We start from the raw sequence: 16,963 nt of genomic DNA, 5'->3' as shown, positions 1-16,963 counted from the left end.
CACGGGCTTAATTCTTCCAGTGGCGGGTGAAGAGGTCCTGGACTCGTGGATGCCACAACCGCTATGGTTTGTCGCCGTGGTGCTCGAAGCTGAGGGCGGTAGAATCCTCAATTCACAAAGTAGAACCACACCAACGACCAGCGCGCACCAGGTCAACGAACCTCGAGCCACAATCAAGCGCCTCCGTCGCTGTTATCGAACCAACTATCATCTTCTTTGTCACGCATCAACATGCCAGCATCACCAGGCGACCCCGAAGAAAGGGATGCATTCTCCTGGAGCCACGAGCAGGGGCCTGTGGTGAGCGCCTCGCCCGGTACCTCGTCCACCGCTTCCTCGTCCAGCTACTCGAAGGACGGTACTGAAGATGAGCCTGGATCATTTTCTCTTGCTCTCGTCATGGCAGAGAATAGGAGACAACGTGATGCACACCAGGCACATCAACAAGCCAATGGTGGGCTCATGTATTTCGAGTGGCTGAACCGCAATCCTGCCTTGCCTGTCCGCCAACAGCATGGCATCATGCGACTGATCGTTGTGCGTGTGTGGGCTGTGCTGGTGAGAGCCAAGCAGAAGTTCATCGACATTGTGAGAGACTGGGCCGGAGGTTGAAGGGAAGGTATGTCGACCGCAGTATACCAGCCATCGAACCCTAAGCTAACGCAAGTATCCCAGGTCACATCTCTCCAAGCCTTACATCGCCATCTCCGCTGCCCCATGATCTCGCCCATCGGTAATGAAGACTTGCAACAAGCACAAGATGATGCAGAAGTCGAAGCTAGATGAAAGAGGAGAGGAGGGAATATAGCCGGCCAGGCCGGGATGCGGGAATGAAGTAGCAGGGCTATGCATGGTCCCAAGAAGGGGCTTGCTCAACAACCAGTCTGCAGTTGAACCGCAAACCACAGGGATACAGAGCAAAGAAATAACGACGCCTGTCAGAATAACAAGCATCCTCCAATTCTTGCAATTTGATGGCCCGCCATATCACTGGAGTGCTTGAGGCGCATAACCGACCAAGTTCATGTAGTCCGGGCTGCTGTCTGCCAGGTGATGTACAGTTCTGGAGCATGAAGGACGACGACAAAGATCCCTCACTAAGGCGAAGAGGATGCAAAGACGCTGTGATACCTCTCGGAACGCACCATGATGAGGGTTGCCACGCTCTCGAGCGTACGCCGGGTCCTAGTACAAACATTTCCCAGGTTCAAAGCAAGTCATAGGCCTGGGTCAATGGGTTGCATCAAGCTCTCTTTCTCGGAAATTAAGAAAAGAAAAAAGAGAAAGAAAAGAAAGAAAAGTAAGAAATAGGGAACGGCAAACATACGTGCTTGAAAACTTCTTTCGGCGAAGCAGGGATTCCAGAGAGATACCCTTCGACCTTGGAGGAACCCATGACAGCAGCATTCTATAAGGCTTGCCTCATGTGGTCGTATTTTTGGCCCCTTCATCGGTACTCAGAACTGGAAACTCTTCTTCAGTGGTGGTCTTACGGCAGGAGAGGTCCCGAACAGCCAGCCTTGCTTTTCAATACGCCACATCCTGGATATTCTGGGTATTTTCATCACGTAGGGCATACTGATCAGCCGGCAATTCGATATGGTGCCTCTCAACCGCATCAGGCGGCTTTTGTTCTGTTCTGTTCTCGCAAAAGGGGTATATCAACATATTCGCCAGTACCACCGACGCCGTGCAAGTATTCTTTTTGCTGGATCATTAAAGCATCAACCCAGGAGGAAATCGCTTTCAATAAGATTTACCAGAATCGCCAGATAATGAAGAACAGGATGATCGTGCCGAGAGCGGCAAAGGGACCGTACTGTTGTGATGAATAAGCAGCTGCTGAATCATCATTGACGACCCAGGAAGAGACATACCTGCTTCAGGAGCAACTCCCAATTGATCCTCACGGCGGCACGCTTGTACTTTCTGCTAGACTCTTTCAGGTCGGAGCTCATCTGTCCCATTCTGTCCAAGCTGTCACCACGATAGAGCAAGTCCTCCAGATTCTTGGACATGATCTGAGTCGTCTCTTTCAGTTGGGCTTGCACCTTGTCGAGGTTGTTCGAAGCTCTTGGGTTTTCGTAAGACTTTTTTGTGCGCTGCATGAAAGTGTCGAAGTCGTTGAAGGCGTAAGGACGCAGTGCCGACGAGCGATACTCGGCATCCCTATGAGTGTTCATGAACTCGGCTGCGACATCGTCGAGATACATGGCGGCAAGTTCTTTCGGGAAAGAGCGTTCGGTAATGGCGAAGAAGATCAGGTCTTCATGACGGTAGTAGCTGCAACGCTACAGTCAGAAGCCCGGCTTGAGCGTGGAGATGCTGCTTGCTCACTGGAGTTTGTAGTCGCCTGATTCGATGGCAGCTCGCGGCTCGGACGTGTTGCTCATCTTGCGAACAAGAGCCCGCTGCTGGTTCTTCAGATTTGTGATGGTGTCATCGTGCTGCAGGCCATAAGTATGCGTCCAATGCGATGCTATCGTCCGCACCTACTGGAGAGTTCTCGATCGATGCAGCGAGCATCAGGCCATCCAGGCGTACGATTTGGGTCGAGTATATGGGCATCGCGGCGTCTCGTCTTCTACTGGATTCCGGAGTCAGCTGAGTTGCACTGCTTGGTATCCTGGCCAAGTGTGCTGGTAGAACGACGACATTTTCTGCTATCAAGACCTGTATCTGGCTAGGACTTTGAATGCGCACGATTGCAAGGCCAGATGAATGGTTGCTCCTCTGGTTGTTGACATGGCAAGTTCCGAAGCAGTTGCAATGGCGTCATACCACGCTTTCTGTCAGGTATGGAAGGCGCACTTACGTTCTGAGGGCTTACAGAGTGGGCAGCGCTTGTACTGCTAAGTCTCTCAAGGACTGAAAAATCGGTGTTCAGATGAGGATGTTCGAGTTGGCTCAAGACAAAGATGCAGCCTGACAGTTTGAACATCCACCCGGCAAGGGGTTACCAAAGTCCGAGCCCCGAAGGCGGTGAGCCCGCTGCTAGTGGGAAGCATCAGACACAAATAAGAGGACATCACTCTTGGACATCACACTCATATCGGCATTTTATCTATCTGAGAGTGGCATCAAGCTCATACCTTGCTGCAGGTCTACAAGGTCTGGCTCGATGAGATCATGTTTGAGAGCTTGCTTGCTACCATCATCATATCCTCATGCCCACCCCGTTGTGCACATGGAAGAGCTGATGTTGGTCCGTCGTCACCACTTTCACGAGAGTCAAGATGTGCTCTCCTTCGTAATGCGTGATTGAGTCTCGGGGGAACTGATGTCGTGACCGAGAACCTCGATGGGAGTCGCAGCATGTTTACCATTTTCTGCCCTGCGACAGCTTATCATGACGGTCGTCTTCAATCTCGAAAGGGAAGCAGATTCGACGTGTACGTGACCCCGGGTAAGACCTGCGAGGGCTGACGCCGAGAGCTTGCGTGGAGGCACTTCCAGAGCCGTAGTGAAGGCATCTACGTGAACCGCTTTCGTGCCAACGAAAAACTGACAGGGCGAGTTGTCTCGAGCTATCTTCGCGCACCTCGACAGCTTCACCATCCCACCACACCTACACCAGCCACCATGAATTTGGTAGGTACCTCCACTTATCCCTTCTACACCCTACACCCTCTCCTCTTCTGCCCGTTACTCTCTGCACATACACGTACACCTTCCCGGATCACAGCTTCGCTCCGGAACACCGCACTCGGACGGGAGGGTCTACCTCGAAGATCTCTGGCCAACACCTGGCTACGACTTCCAACGCGACGGCACTGTGTACACCGTGAGCCCTCTGTTCAGCAAGATCAGGCTTGGCCGTTCAGAGTTAATACAGACAAGCTACTCGAGAGTCACGCCACCGGACGAGAATCGAGTGTCTGCAAAGATCTCAACACGTCTGTACCGCCATTCCTCTCTTCTCCGCGTCGTGATGGGGCCTCGACCAAATCGCGAGGATCTGTTTTTCACAGACCTGACTCTCATTCGCCTCGAGCACTGGCCCAGTACTACTCGAGGCTTCGAGGCCAAGTTCGAAGGACTGCAACTGCCATGCTACTAGAATTCTGCATGTCACTGTTCATCATCAAGAGCGTTTCGTGGCCGAATCATGGCACAATTTTTCATGACAGTCTGTCGTCGAACAAACGAGGCAGTCGCATAAAGAAGATTCAGTCCGAGTCAGACAGTTCATCTGTCAATTGACACCGACACCCAGACAGTCCGACCTAGGGTATTGGGCACATGGCCGCCAGAAAACAAATTCCCAACCAGCTTTGAGCCATAACCGAAAAGGACAACCTTTTCCTATCGAGACCGCAAGTTTGTCTTGCATGCCCACAGCCTCGAGCACAACGTACTTGGCACGTCAGAATGACCGTTGCATTCTCAATACATTTGGCAAGATACTCTTATATCTTGGACCAATTCGACAATCACGACCTCTCCGCGCACGGACCGGTCGACTTTGCTCCTTCTTTCCAACGCCGCGAAGCTCTCCCCACCTTCACATCACAACACTCCAACTTCATTTCATTCTCAACGTAACTGACACAACTTTCTATCAGCACACTCCTACCACACACCTCTTGACTTGTGCCTCCTCTCTTGCCGGTGGCGATCCCTTTACCGAACCAAACAGCGATCACAGCAACAAGCACTTCTCATTCTCACCAGACCCCTCAGTCTCTGAGATCGTTCGCAACTTCATCTGGGGTAGCAAACTCGGCCAACCAGTCCCCGCCACACTCGAAAAAGAACAAGAGTACTTAGGTCTCATCTACATTGGGGAACTCTACGACGATCACATCGAGAACATGTCGGATCGTCTCATCACTCAAGCCAATTCAAGGCTCACCAAGGCTAACCTTGTCGTAAGTTCACCCTAAATTGACGTGCAAATGTTTCGATCGTTCATGAATCCAATGTCTGACCTACTCCATAGACTCTGCTCACCAAGCAGGAGGCCTGGTCTTCACTGGACTTGGAGACGAGACGCGAGCTGTACCGCATGCTGCCAAGTACCCTGAAGGGCGACATGGTCGCCATTGACCCTGACATGCACCCCCTGAAGACTGGCTTCGCAAAGTACATCAAGCACTTCATCTATGAATGGGAGCAGGATCTCGCCGCTGGCCGCAGAACCGCCAAGTGGCAGAGAGAAGCCAAGCAGGCCAGCGGTGAGCGCATGGCCGGGGCATACGACGGCTGGAAGGAGACGGAGCGCGAGGAGCACTGGGGTCAGAAGTATGATCGCGAGCACTACCACGCCAAGACTCTCTAAACAGGGGTGACCATGACTGTGCAATGAAGCAATGAAGATAACGACGACTAATGACGGGTGGAAATGGCTTTTAATGACGAAATTATAATAATGCTTCGCTCTCTCCAAAACGTTCACTGCGCGAATGGAAATTATTGTGCCTTTATACAGCTACTTATGTGATTGCGCTTGACCGCTGGGATAATAGTGCGTTGATATGGATTTCGCTCTGTCTCTTGTGCTCTCAACAATGATTTAGATCACATTGAATTGGTTTCTGCATTTTTACAGCGGCGTGATCTTGCGAGGATGAATGTTGAGAACGCGCGAGGTTTAGAACGCCATGTGAACATACCAACGCCGCATCGAAAATCAAGCCTCCACTTCACAAACAATAATCTGCAATACCATCAGGGGGATTACATTCGAATAAACGTTGTACGAAAAAAGTCTAGGATCTTTCATTACGAATAGTACAACTCACCAAACTCGCTCTGGTTCTTGCTTCAAAGAGCAGTCAACTTGAAAAACTCTTCATCATGGCACCGACGACATTGCAACATCGACGTACACACAATCTACTGCTGATATCGAAACTATTGTCACAACGGGAGAACGTATCTCCATTTACCTTGATCGTGGACAACCTGGAGCAATCTGGGAAACCTGTGCTCCGAGAATATATTCGTCGTGCTACGGTAAGTCACATGGTACTAAGCCTATAAGACTCCCATACTAACATTCATGATAGATAGCAAAGACTGAAGTCATTTTCGTCTCGTTCGAGACTTTGAAGAAGCCGAAAGACATTGGTGTCTTTGTCAAGGCTTGGGAGAATGGTGTGCAGCAAGCTCAGAAGGAGGTTGGTACATTAATCGCAAAGGCGACGCAGACACAGCAACGTGAGTTGTTAATATCGCATTAAAGATGAGCAAACACTAATCCTATCCGAACAGGCAAACTCTTGATTATCGACAACCTAAACACACTGGCCTCAGATCCGTCAACATCGGCGAATTTGCCAGGACTTTTGTCTTCTTTCCTCTCGCCTACAGTGTCGTTGGTGGCAGTCTACCATGCTGATATTCCCATCCCACCTAGCATCGCTTCGACATCACCTTATACCCCTCAACCACTCACAGTACTAAAATATCTAGCCACGACCATCCTGACTACTCACGCACTAAACCACATTCTCGCGGCAAAAGCGGCTCGTGAGCGTAGTGTAGCTGGACCTGTCTTTGGACTAGCAGAGGAAGCAGAAGGTGTACTTCTCGGTCTCGGCGGTAACTCGCCCTCAGGACTGGTCTTGGAGATGGAGTACCGTCGCAAGTCTGGACGTGGCGTAAGAGAGTGGTATTTCCTTCCCCATCCCTCTCTGCAAAAGCAAGAACCCGTGGGAGTGAAGAACAGATTCAGCGAGACTGTCATGTTGTTGGAGGACCATGTGTTGTACCGCAGACCGACGGAGGAGAAGGAGCAGGCTGGAGATGATATGGACGTCACGTTTGAGCTGGGGCTCACAGACAGGCAAAGGCAGGCTAGAGAGGGCGTTGTGTTACCTTACTTTGATGCACAGAAAGGCGGCGGCGAGGGTGGTAGGATCCTGTATGATATGGGCGAGGAGGATGACTTTGATGAAGAAGAGGACGAGATTTGACAGAGTCAACAATTGACATGGACCTCTAATGATCATTTGCCTTTCATGAGAATTGCTGCAGATTCATGTGAAAATGTGACCCTGTCCCTCGTGGCCAACGCTGTGAAGGTTGATCTTCTGATCTTCTCAGCTCTTGTGACATCGACCTCGAATCTGGCCGTCAGTCATTTTCAATTCAACTCATCTCGCGCGACACCTTTCACACCGTCATATCTGTCGCAAACACCACATCACATCATCCAACTACCTTCGGTGATCCAATCTCTCGCGCAACAATCTCACACCACAATACCACCACAATGGCGCCTCGCGACCAGAGCCCACGCGCAAGCGACAACCGCCGCCCATACTCAGACCGCCGCGACCACACCAACCCACGAGACTCCCGACCCCGCCGCGACCGCAGCAACTCCCGCGATCGCGCACCACACTCCTCTCGCGGCGGCGGCGGCGGGAACAGCGGCCGAGGCGGCAGCAACTTCAGAAGCTCCGACCGCGACCACCGCGACACCCGTCAACGCTCTCGCTCACCCACCCGCTCATCCCAACCCCACAACACACGTCAACGCTCCCCTCCCCGTGCACCACGCGGAGGAGCCAACCCTCGCGATCACAGAAAGCAAAACGTCAGGCAAGAAGATGTTGTTGCGCCGATAGATCCTGATGAGGATGAGGAGACTGCGATGAAGAGGTTGATGGGATTTGTGGGCTTCAGGAGCACGAAGAATACTAAAGTGCCGGGGAATGATAAGCTTTATGGTGTGAGGAAGGATAAGAAGACAGAGTACAGACAGTACATGAATCGTGTTGGTGGATTCAATAGGCCTTTGAGTCCTACGAGGATGTGAGGCGCTTTCTGAGAAGTCAAGGCAAAGAGAGAGAGAACTGCGACTTCAGCGACGGCGTTTATTTGGGCACACTGGGTTCTGCATGAAGCAAGACAAGATACCATTTTGGAGGGGTCTTGACAGGCTTGGAGCAAGGGAGAAGACAGACCATTACTTTTACGCCGTCGCCAAAACTATCCATTGAAATGAAGAAGAATGGATTACCGACTGTCTGGCCACAACCTTGCGCCTCTATTCAATACATACAATGCCACTCTGGGCAACCCAACAACAAAGTAAAATCCCAGAAAACTACAAAGGAAAAGACTAGGCGTCCATCAGAGAGCAGAGGGATAGTAGTGAAAACGCACTGCTCAATGATGGACACCAGCAGCATGAGCAATACTCCTCTTCAACCTCAACGTAGGATCCTGCAACGCCGGTCGAACAAACGAATAAATGCCGAAGCTAAGAGAGAAGCCTATAACCACGACTATTCATCCTCTGGTCAGAAACCACCATTCTCAAAGATCAAGGGACAAGGGCCAGACTTACACAATGGGTATGTCTCTACCGGCAGGGACTTGATCCAGTATCTCACTCGTTGAGTCACTGTATGAGCGGCTTGCTCTTCTCTAGCTGCTGCTTGGAGAAGTCTGGGTGTGGAGTGGATGAGGCGTTTTGATGTTGTTGCTCTTGCTATTATTGAGGCTTGGAAGAGTGTGCGTTGGGCGAGCATGTTGATTATGGATATGATGAGTGGAGATTCTGATTGAGTTGCCAGCAACTGCTTGAGGATAGGTCAAGTTTGAGATGGGAATGTGAAGTGTGTGAGCAGAGATGTGTGTGATGAGAAAGCGATGGTAGTTGTGTACTACATGATTATATACTAGCGACTGTATATTGCTCATCGCTTTCTATCCTTGATTCGGTATACCATATAGGGCACTCAACAATACAAGGCCACAAAATCTGGTCATCACGCCGTCGTAGGATTTTTACCTCGCCGTTCCATGCCGAATCCTCTCTATACCGCGTGCTTGCGGAGGCACGGCCGGCAAATAGCATCACGAGGTTGATGAGTTTCAATTCGAATGGGTCTTCAGATCCTAGCCGCGCGGTAACTATTCGTTGCAGCAGGTTCGAAAGGAAAGCTGGTGATCTGAGGTGAGTCGAGGAGATGTCAGGCCACTGCCCAGCTGGAAATCGCCGGCGGTCGGCAGCTTCGCTCGGAAGAGTCGCGTCAGCATCATCCTTTCCTTGGTCTCTCTCTCTCTCTCAGACACGTCAAACGTCCTAATCTCGATATGACATTCGTCGATCTGCAGTCAGAAAGAACTTCGTCACGTTTTACTACGAGTGGGTTCAATTCGTTCTTGGTCAGCGGCGGGTTGACAAGACGCAGAGAACATTGACGATGCGTTTTCTCGCCTACACTTTTTACGGTAATTGCGCAACTGATATCCGACGACAGAGCGACTGATTGGTCTTATAACAATATCTTCATGACTAAACACGCATTGCCTTGAGCCAGCGAATTCTCCCATATTTCTCCACGGGGAGTATCGGACGCCGTGGTTGTTTCTCCGCAACCATCTTCTCACATCGCCTTCGTCTTCATGAGATGCTGGTATCTTGTTGTCGTCCATCCTCGCATCTTCTTTCCAAACGCGATGAAGAAAAGCGCGAATATGGTGATGGCAAAGCTCAAGCAACCTATCATGATGAAGCAATTCTGAAGGCCCATGCCGTTAATCCAAGACTGAATGCCAAAGGACACACCGAAGCCGATCGTGTTCCTCAGCAGGATGATAGTTGTAACCACTTGTGTATCGATCTCTTTGTATGAGTCCAGGATATAGCTCATGGTCACCGTACCACCAACACTGAGACCGAAGCCGACAAGACCCATGCCGAAGACAGGAGCAATCCAGTGCATGCCGTGGGCGGCAGTGGCACCATATATGATCAAACCTCCAGGCATGATGAATGCTGTGGGAATGAAGGCCCATAGGCGGTATTCTGGTTCCCTCCAACCTCGGTTACGATTGCTGAGATACACTGTCAGGCGATCGTTCAGTGGGCCGGCAAAGTAAGCGCCGATCAAAGACCCAATCAGGGGCGAGAACCAGACCAGACCCAAGCCGCTGTTGGAGAATAGGTAAGGAGGTGGTGAGAAGATCAAAGCTACGGTAGTGCCCATGACCGCTAACCAGGATACGCAGGTACCGTAGTTGATACCACACTAACGATGATTAGTAGGATTGTCACGAGAATACCGGGCGATGGACTCACCCAAAATACTGCTGGCAGACTGAGACACTTGAGCGGCATCCACCACTCAGTAACCACTGCAGTCCAGGTTGTTGGGTAGGTCTTCCAGAGGCTGTACTGTAACTTGAATCCCTCCGCATCGAACACTTCGCCAACGATGGCCTCTGACTGCTGAGGAACGCTCTGACCGTCGGCTTCTTTGCGTGTAGACTTGTTCGTGAATGTCTTGTCGAGTTCAGGCACATCGACAGTGTTGACCAGAGCCTCGTCGTGCATGTCGAGGGGGCGGATGAAGTGTGTTTCCTCAAAGGTAAAGAAGAACAGCAAGGTCAGAGCGCCCAAAACGATGACTCCATACCAATACATCCACCGAACGCCTTGTCCAGTCACCATGTAGCCACCGCAAACTGGACCAACGAAGCTGCCGAATGCCAGGCCAAAAACGTACGCACCGAGCTTGCCTCCGCGCTCGTGGGCAAAGTATATGTCCGATATAGAGATGGCTGGCAATGCCTCGAATGGAGCGGATCCCAGGCCTCGCAGTATCTCTACCCCCCAATATTCGCCGTATTGCTTTGAAACAGCCATCCAGATCTCGGAGACGAGGACTAAGAGCAGCGTCCAGATGTAGATGGATCGTCGACCGAACTCTGTCGAGGTATCAGTGTGATGTCCCTGCTCAAGGTGCAGTCCAGACTTACTGTTTGACAAGGGTACGAAGAAGACATTGCCCACTCCAAGAAGCAAAAGCATCACAGCTCCGGCATAGTTCAGGTTGTTGATGTTGGTGCGATACGTCTGCAATAGGTTGAGATAAACGACTGAGTCGCCATTGGTGATCGCACCCAGTGTCGCACTGTACAGTCTGTCTAGGTGTCAGCCCGCGTCTCTACTCAAGCGCCATGCGGAGGCCACGCACACCAGAAGAAGCAAGTGGTAACCCTTTCGCCATCTTGACCAACGAAGCGGATCTCGAGGGTCATTGGATGGTGTCGGCATCAAAATGATGTCCTTCGAAGAGAAGCTGCGCTGATGGGTGCCTTGCACCAGATACACTGTGCCGGGTACTACATCGTAGTCTGGAACATCTGGACGGACAGACTCCATGTTGATGAGTGTTGAGGTCGACGTTCAAAATCCAAAGTTCAGACAAGGGTGCAGAATCGGAGTCTGAGTAGGACCTTTCAAGGCGACAACCCAAGACCTTTATGTATAGCTGTGGCTGATAGTATCTTAGCGGTCAGATTGGTGTATCAAGATCAGAGTCGACGGCAGTTGCTGAAGAGAGGACTAGGGCTCACGACGGAGGTACTCCACTGTAGCTGAACATGTCCGCGTCCCATCCTTCTCCATGAGATGTGGAAGTATATCAGATATGCACATAGTGGCTTGTCGAGTTCAGAGGCCCAGCCAGATAAGTGCGTGGTCAGTTCATTGCCCGATTAGGCATCACCGCGTTTTAGCGCCTTCCTCTAGCGCATCCCCACATCGTGCCTCCTCCCTTGATCTTCGCCAGCCACGAGTTCCTAATCCGCGACGTTCCCCTCAGTCGGTGACATGTTATCAGTCACGACCGCGGTTTAGCGTACCTGTTGCCCCATCTTCTGATACCAGAAAGACCGCCTTTTGGTGCCTGACAGCCCCTCATGTTGACGAGATACGTGAACATCCGAGGTTCACTCCAAGTGTCTGCCAGCGCGGAGCTGGACCGCTGTTGATAGGCATGGTTGTTTGTCATGTCTAGCGAATTCTGAAGACCTCATTAAGGCTCAACGTCGCTGTTCTTCGCTATCCTGCACGCTCCTTACAATCGTTCTGCTTTTGTGTACATCTTTCCAACATCATGGCTGGAGACAAGACATACGTTGACATCTCTCGAGCAAAGTGTGAGCAGAGAGAACGACTTATCAGAGATGAATGGAAGATTTCTCCCAAACTCAAACTCGGCCACAACGTTCTCGAGGTGCCGAAGATCTGTGGCATCCTTACGGAGCGCGAAATTGCTATTACTGGAGACAATGATGCCGTCGACATCATTGAGAAGATTCGTTCGCAAGCATTTACTGCAGAAGAAGTGACTCTTGCTTTCTGTAAGCGTGCTGCGATCGCACAACAACTGGTATGTCTCCAATAGCTTCCGTCAGACTTTGTTTGACTTGACTGACTGGACTTGAAGACGAACTGTTTGACGGAGATCTGCTTCGAAGACGCCATCGAACGAGCTCGCCAGCTTGATCAAGACCGGGTCGCCAACCCTTCGGCACCATGGAAGCCTCTACACGGACTCCCGATTTCTCTGAAAGATTCGTTCAATGTTCCAGGTCTAGACTCGACAATCGGCATGACCTATTTCGCAAACAAGCCTGCTGAAGAGTACTCGGCTCTCCCAAGACTACTATTGGATCTTGGAGCTGTGCTCTACTGCAAGACCAATGTACCACAGACCATGATGACCGCAGACTCCGATAACAATGTTTGGGGTCGAACACTCAACCCTTCCAACCTGAAGTTGACCGCCGGTGGTTCTTCAGGAGGTGAGGGCTCTCTTGTTGCCATGAGAGGAAGTGTACTTGGTATTGGTACGGACATTGCTGGCAGTATTCGAATCCCAGCTATCTGCAACGGCATATACAGCGCCCGTCCCAGTTCTGGTATTGTGCCCTTTGCTGGCCAGCAATCACCAGAGGTACCAGGTATGCCCGGCATCGAAGTCGTCGCAGGGCCTATGGCAACATCATCGCGAGCGTGTTCGTATTTCATGAAGACGATCATGACCGCTCAGGCATGGCGTTATGATTCTTCGTGCCTGCACCTTCGATGGACAGGCGAGCAGAGCAAACGCAAGCCACGAATCGGTGTTGTCCTTGATGATGGGCTCTATACTCCTTTTCCACCAGTACGTCGCGCCATTCGCGAAGCAGCACAGAAGCTGCGGAGCGCTGGTATCGATATTGTAGAGCTGAGGCTACCCCATGTTGCCGAAGCACTAGGTATCACCTTTGGAATGTTTGCACTAGATGGCTGCAAGGTAAGTAACTTTGCAACACTGCTCTAGACTCATCTGACTCTCTGTCGCCTATAGTTTGTCCAGAATCTAATCAACGAAGGTAATGAGCCACAAGTTGAGTCTGTAAAAAGAGTCAACCTTGCTTCCATACCTGCGAGCAGTCTGGCAGATTACATGCGTCTGAACGACCGCAGACATCAGCTCCAAGACATCTACCACAAGTTCTGGATCGAGAATCAGCTTGATGCTATCATGCTTCCTCCAGCACCTCAGACAGCTACAAGATTTGATGAATGGGGCCCAGTCAGCTACACCGCGCTGTGGAATTTCCTCGATTATCCTGCTATTATCATTCCGACCGGTAGAGTGAGAGAGTCGGACGTGGCGGATGGAGAAGATTCGGCTTTGTACGGTGAAGCGGATCTGAACAACTATAAGCTCTGTGAGTGGCCCCGCCAATTTGGCACAAGTCTTGTGCTAATGTTTGCCAGATGATTCGCCCGAAACGTACCAGGATGCACCCTTGACCGTGCAAATCGTTGGAATGAGACAAGAGGACGAAGCTCTGGCTGGCGTTGTGGAATTTGTGGATAACATACTCAATCGCTCGTGAGATACAGACATCTATCGTATTCTGTCCGTTACATGAAGTTTGTCAGCTCGTAAGCATCTATCAAAATCTTGTTGTCCTCCATCGCCAAAACACCGATACCAAAGATACTGTTCATCCAGTCGTATGGTCCCGAAGCCTCAAGTTGCAAGCGGGTGAACCATTCCACCTCATCTTGGGTCATGCGAGTACGAGTTCTGGGTTCAATATTGACTCCGGGGCCAGGCTTGAAGATGCCTTTTGAGCGTACATATATGTAATGTCCGTCATCGGTCTTGAGAGTGTATCTAGCATTCAAACGCATAACCTGCATCCAAATGTCAGCAATGAATTGGAAGAATCAGCATCTTAAACTTACACCTGTACCTCCCATAGCAGTCCCCCAGTCAGCGCCACTCATGTTTTCTATGATGGCTGAAATCCGGGGTCCTTTGACTGTACCGCCAACGATGGGCATGATGACTCTTGCATTGCTTGTTCCGGCTTGTGCTCCCACGAAATGATTATCTTTGGCCATCTCGCACTCAAGACGATAGATGAATTTCATCGATGGTATTCGCATTTCGAACTTCCTGTCCGAGTAGGCGTTTCCAGGTGAAATAGCTGATGGACTTGATGCAGACATGTTCGGAGCGTTGATCAAATTGATATGTAGACCAAGAACCAGAAGGGGAGGGTATCGAGCTTATATATGTACCTCCCTCTAGGGCACGAGGCTATCGTTTGTCGATTAGCTCCGTGTGCACCTACCGAATCCAGTAACCGAGGTGTCCTTCGGGTCATGTTCAAGCAGATCAGGGTGACCCTCGAAGCGAGACTTGACGAACATGAAGTCCATGAAGCGATGCCTGTACAAGTGATTCGGACTACTGGTGAATAGAATGAGCGAAGAAGTCCTCCTTGTTCTCAATAATGTCAGTTCCAGATATCTCATATCGATATGTTGTACTCACTGCCCTCCATATCAGGTGAATGGTCATTTGCCCTCCCCAAGTGGATTATTTTGCCCAACACATCGGGGTCATGTCGGAACAGATCAGGGTGACCATAGAAGCGACTTAATCAAGCTATTTCTTTCTCGCATCCGGTGCACCCATATCTCTTTCTCGTTTTTCGAGTTTTTGAGATATCACTCTTTGTCAAAATATCCTTCTCGTTGATGAAACATGCTGTTCGAACCTTATCTTTTGATTGCCCCGCACTGGTCTTGTTTGGTAGGAGTTAGCGATCCAACTAGACCAACATCGTTCTTTCCTTCTGATCTTTTCGCGATACGATACATCTCAACATGTTCGCCAACTTTTCTAACACGAGTCAAGGACTTATAAAGACAGATTCACGGCCAAGATCGGATGCGTCGAAGATCAGTTGCCTGCCATGTAGGTTCTACAGACCAGGCTCGAATCGCAGCTATACTCATTTATTACAAGGTCGACGGAAGAAGAAGAAATGCGACTTTATTCAACCGTCATGTAGCAGGTGTCGAAACAGCTATGGTCAAGATACGTGTGTGTGGTCCACTTCACGGAGAAAACAACGAAGTCGATCACGAGACATACAGAGTATAGAGCGTGATGTCCAATCCAGACCGAGCTCCTCGTCCAGCACTTCAAGCAGGGCTTCAACGACACTAGTCAGGAAGCCGTCCGCTTCGACACGATCGAACAGCCCAATAGACCTCGGATTTGAGAACTTCTGTCCTTGGAGCATGCCAGACGTCGTCAGCAGTATATCTCCGTACGAATGACGGAAAATGTCTTTCCGGGAGACTAATACTAACGCCACTCAGCGACCTATCACCCCAAATTTTCTTGAGGATCTCCACGGCTTTCCAAAACCGTGTTCTTTGTCTCGACAGCGACTTCAAAGACTCGCTCGTTGCACAGAGTCTTCCACTAGCTCTTGAGCATCCTGCTCTTCTCCACGCTTGGGTGGCATGCAGCGTCATAGCACTTTCGCAATCTATGCCGTACTGGCATGAGAAGGCTATCAGACACTATGATAGCGCTGTGAGTGGACTGAGCCAAGCTCTACAGATAAACCCTCATACCAGCGACAAGTGGAAGAGAGAGACTGTGATACTTTTACATCTATTTGAGGTCAGTCTATCACGTGCACGTATGGATATGTACTGAGATTTGGCATAGGGGTTCTCTTCAAAAAGCGAAGAGTCTGCTTTGGGAAAGGCGCATCTTAGTGGTGCACACATGTTGTTCAACCCTACTGTCAAAGAAAAATCTCCTATGAGCTACCACGATGTCTTAGTACTCGAAGCTTACATCATGCATACGACCAACAACTATCTTTTTCAGCCAGACTCACAATTACCGATAACACATATGGAGGAAGCAATGGAGACTTTCAAGTCAGCCATGGGCCAATTGGATATGGACTGCAATTGGCGGAACAGTCCGTGGATTGGATTTGGAGGCCTGGATTTAGTAGACATGATTTACCGAACATCATGGCTCACACACAAAACATACTTGGACACCGCGGATCGAAGGGAATTACAAGACATCGTCGCTCGGCTTTCATCTTGGACCGCTCCCGCGTGCCGAGAAGAGTCAACCTCGACACATCTTGACCTGCCACCCAAGCGCTTGGTCATACTCGCCCGGGCATATTGGTGTGCGTGTTCCTATCTCGCGACAAATCTAATGCTTCAAGAAGAGATTGAGGATCTGCCGCTCGACAATAATGCTTTCATGATACAAACCCTCGAATTACTGGATCAGCTGATAGAATTTGAATGCACGATCAATAACTACTTGTGGCCATTGGTAGTTGTTGGTACGGCAGCATCTGATCAGGTTACTCAGGACCATCTCAGGTCGCTACTACCGCAATTTAACCAAGCTCTGGGAAAGGAATCTGCCAAAAGAGCCGAAAGATTCCTTGCTACTGCTTGGAAGAGGGATTTGAGCGGCGAGATGTACGGCATGAGGATCTTCCGCGATAAAGAAGCACTACATCACATGTTTTTCTGATCAGACCCTCCTTCTTTGTTTGACAAGATCAAGAAAGCGAAAGACTATGGCAGACGAGCCCAATAAACAATGGAGATAGCCTACAAAGAACATAATAAACCACAACCCTCAGCAGAACAAAAGAGCAAAAAACCAAGAGCCTTGCTCTATTGGGGGAAAAACTCTCATTAGAATCCTTGATCAGAGTCACCTGAATGTCGGTCATTCTGGCTGCCAATTAGCCAATTTAAGACATACGCGGCGGAAACTCTTTGTGAGAAGTTCTTATTACACAGAATCCAAATGAGTGGTTAAGCCGTTACACCAAACAGAGGATTTCATGTAAGGAATGAAAC

General features: G+C 50.2%; 10 protein-coding genes across 10 annotated transcripts; 7 read left to right on the top strand and 3 right to left on the bottom strand.

Annotated features, from left to right (window-relative positions):
* Positions 1-231: 231 nt before the first annotated feature.
* AUEXF2481DRAFT_1762 (uncharacterized protein) lies at positions 232-786 on the top strand (the record flags this gene model as incomplete). The annotated part of the gene is made up of 2 exons (XM_013491732.1): positions 232-588; positions 676-786. 2 exons carry the CDS (start codon positions 232-234, stop codon positions 784-786), a joined length of 468 nt encoding a protein of 155 aa, XP_013347186.1.
* Positions 787-1,650: 864 nt separating this feature from the next.
* On the bottom strand, positions 1,651-2,581 carry AUEXF2481DRAFT_36254 (uncharacterized protein). The gene is made up of 4 exons (XM_013491994.1): positions 2,497-2,581; positions 2,338-2,447; positions 1,878-2,283; positions 1,651-1,819 (listed from the first exon to the last, which is right to left on the bottom strand). Exons 1-4 carry the CDS (start codon positions 2,566-2,568, stop codon positions 1,757-1,759), a joined length of 651 nt encoding a protein of 216 aa, XP_013347448.1. The 5' UTR covers positions 2,569-2,581; the 3' UTR covers positions 1,651-1,756.
* An 873-nt stretch (positions 2,582-3,454) lies between these two features.
* Positions 3,455-4,287, top strand: AUEXF2481DRAFT_385311 (uncharacterized protein). The gene has a single exon (XM_013492255.1). The coding sequence runs from the start codon at positions 3,583-3,585 to the stop codon at positions 4,201-4,203; it is 621 nt and encodes a 206-aa protein (XP_013347709.1). The 5' UTR covers positions 3,455-3,582; the 3' UTR covers positions 4,204-4,287.
* On the top strand, positions 3,946-5,439 carry AUEXF2481DRAFT_385307 (uncharacterized protein). Its single transcript, XM_013492254.1, has 2 exons — positions 3,946-4,871; positions 4,943-5,439. The coding sequence occupies exons 1-2, from the start codon at positions 4,332-4,334 to the stop codon at positions 5,279-5,281; spliced, it is 879 nt and encodes a 292-aa protein (XP_013347708.1). The 5' UTR covers positions 3,946-4,331; the 3' UTR covers positions 5,282-5,439.
* Positions 5,440-5,799: 360 nt separating this feature from the next.
* AUEXF2481DRAFT_26174 (uncharacterized protein) lies at positions 5,800-6,920 on the top strand (the record flags this gene model as incomplete). Its single annotated transcript, XM_013491882.1, has 3 exons — positions 5,800-5,958; positions 6,012-6,162; positions 6,217-6,920. 3 exons carry the CDS (start codon positions 5,800-5,802, stop codon positions 6,918-6,920), a joined length of 1,014 nt encoding a protein of 337 aa, XP_013347336.1.
* A 299-nt stretch (positions 6,921-7,219) lies between these two features.
* Positions 7,220-7,768, top strand: AUEXF2481DRAFT_26173 (uncharacterized protein; the record flags this gene model as incomplete). The annotated part of the gene is made up of 1 exon (XM_013491881.1): positions 7,220-7,768. The coding sequence occupies one exon, from the start codon at positions 7,220-7,222 to the stop codon at positions 7,766-7,768; it is 549 nt and encodes a 182-aa protein (XP_013347335.1).
* Positions 7,769-9,347: 1,579 nt separating this feature from the next.
* On the bottom strand, positions 9,348-11,499 carry AUEXF2481DRAFT_76810 (uncharacterized protein; the record flags this gene model as incomplete). The annotated part of the gene is made up of 4 exons (XM_013492151.1): positions 10,941-11,499; positions 10,723-10,886; positions 10,043-10,671; positions 9,348-9,992 (listed from the first exon to the last, which is right to left on the bottom strand). Exons 1-4 carry the CDS (start codon positions 11,126-11,128, stop codon positions 9,348-9,350), a joined length of 1,626 nt encoding a protein of 541 aa, XP_013347605.1. The 5' UTR covers positions 11,129-11,499.
* A 365-nt stretch (positions 11,500-11,864) lies between these two features.
* On the top strand, positions 11,865-13,641 carry AUEXF2481DRAFT_45906 (uncharacterized protein; the record flags this gene model as incomplete). The annotated part of the gene is made up of 4 exons (XM_013492083.1): positions 11,865-12,140; positions 12,198-13,049; positions 13,104-13,470; positions 13,520-13,641. The coding sequence occupies 4 exons, from the start codon at positions 11,865-11,867 to the stop codon at positions 13,639-13,641; spliced, it is 1,617 nt and encodes a 538-aa protein (XP_013347537.1).
* On the bottom strand, positions 13,512-14,509 carry AUEXF2481DRAFT_385031 (uncharacterized protein). The gene is made up of 2 exons (XM_013492253.1): positions 13,997-14,509; positions 13,512-13,945 (listed from the first exon to the last, which is right to left on the bottom strand). Exons 1-2 carry the CDS (start codon positions 14,261-14,263, stop codon positions 13,670-13,672), a joined length of 543 nt encoding a protein of 180 aa, XP_013347707.1. The 5' UTR covers positions 14,264-14,509; the 3' UTR covers positions 13,512-13,669.
* A 56-nt stretch (positions 14,510-14,565) lies between these two features.
* Positions 14,566-16,788, top strand: AUEXF2481DRAFT_384907 (uncharacterized protein). The gene is made up of 4 exons (XM_013492252.1): positions 14,566-15,017; positions 15,069-15,375; positions 15,428-15,737; positions 15,786-16,788. The coding sequence occupies exons 1-4, from the start codon at positions 14,927-14,929 to the stop codon at positions 16,626-16,628; spliced, it is 1,551 nt and encodes a 516-aa protein (XP_013347706.1). The 5' UTR covers positions 14,566-14,926; the 3' UTR covers positions 16,629-16,788.
* Positions 16,789-16,963: the final 175 nt, after the last annotated feature.

This window comes from Aureobasidium subglaciale, assembly GCF_000721755.1.
Source record: "Aureobasidium subglaciale EXF-2481 unplaced genomic scaffold scaffold_2, whole genome shotgun sequence".
Taxonomy (NCBI): Eukaryota; Fungi; Ascomycota; class Dothideomycetes; order Dothideales; family Saccotheciaceae; genus Aureobasidium; species Aureobasidium subglaciale.
This window is presented reverse-complemented; position numbering and strand designations above follow the sequence as displayed.

Excerpts from the sequence above, each read along its gene's own strand:
- AUEXF2481DRAFT_385307 (XM_013492254.1), top strand. The coding sequence starts at position 4,332 with ATGCCCACAGCCTCGAGCACAACGTACTTGGCACGTCAGAATGACCGT. Across the intron at positions 4,872-4,942 it reads TCACCAAGGCTAACCTTGTC|ACTCTGCTCACCAAGCAGGA; the intron begins GTAAGTTCACCC and ends CCTACTCCATAG.
- AUEXF2481DRAFT_36254 (XM_013491994.1), bottom strand. The coding sequence starts at position 2,568 with ATGCCCATATACTCGACCCAAATCGTACGCCTGGATGGCCTGATGCTC. Across the intron at positions 2,448-2,496 it reads CATCGATCGAGAACTCTCCA|CACGATGACACCATCACAAA; the intron begins GTAGGTGCGGAC and ends TATGGCCTGCAG. Across the intron at positions 2,284-2,337 it reads TCAGGCGACTACAAACTCCA|CTACTACCGTCATGAAGACC; the intron begins GTGAGCAAGCAG and ends GTAGCGTTGCAG.
- AUEXF2481DRAFT_385311 (XM_013492255.1), top strand. The coding sequence starts at position 3,583 with ATGAATTTGGTAGGTACCTCCACTTATCCCTTCTACACCCTACACCCT.
- AUEXF2481DRAFT_384907 (XM_013492252.1), top strand. The coding sequence starts at position 14,927 with ATGTTCGCCAACTTTTCTAACACGAGTCAAGGACTTATAAAGACAGAT. Across the intron at positions 15,018-15,068 it reads GAAGATCAGTTGCCTGCCAT|GTCGACGGAAGAAGAAGAAA; the intron begins GTAGGTTCTACA and ends ATTTATTACAAG. Across the intron at positions 15,376-15,427 it reads GTCGTCAGCAGTATATCTCC|CGACCTATCACCCCAAATTT; the intron begins GTACGAATGACG and ends AACGCCACTCAG.
- AUEXF2481DRAFT_385031 (XM_013492253.1), bottom strand. The coding sequence starts at position 14,263 with ATGTCTGCATCAAGTCCATCAGCTATTTCACCTGGAAACGCCTACTCG. Across the intron at positions 13,946-13,996 it reads CTGCTATGGGAGGTACAGGT|GTTATGCGTTTGAATGCTAG; the intron begins GTAAGTTTAAGA and ends ATTTGGATGCAG.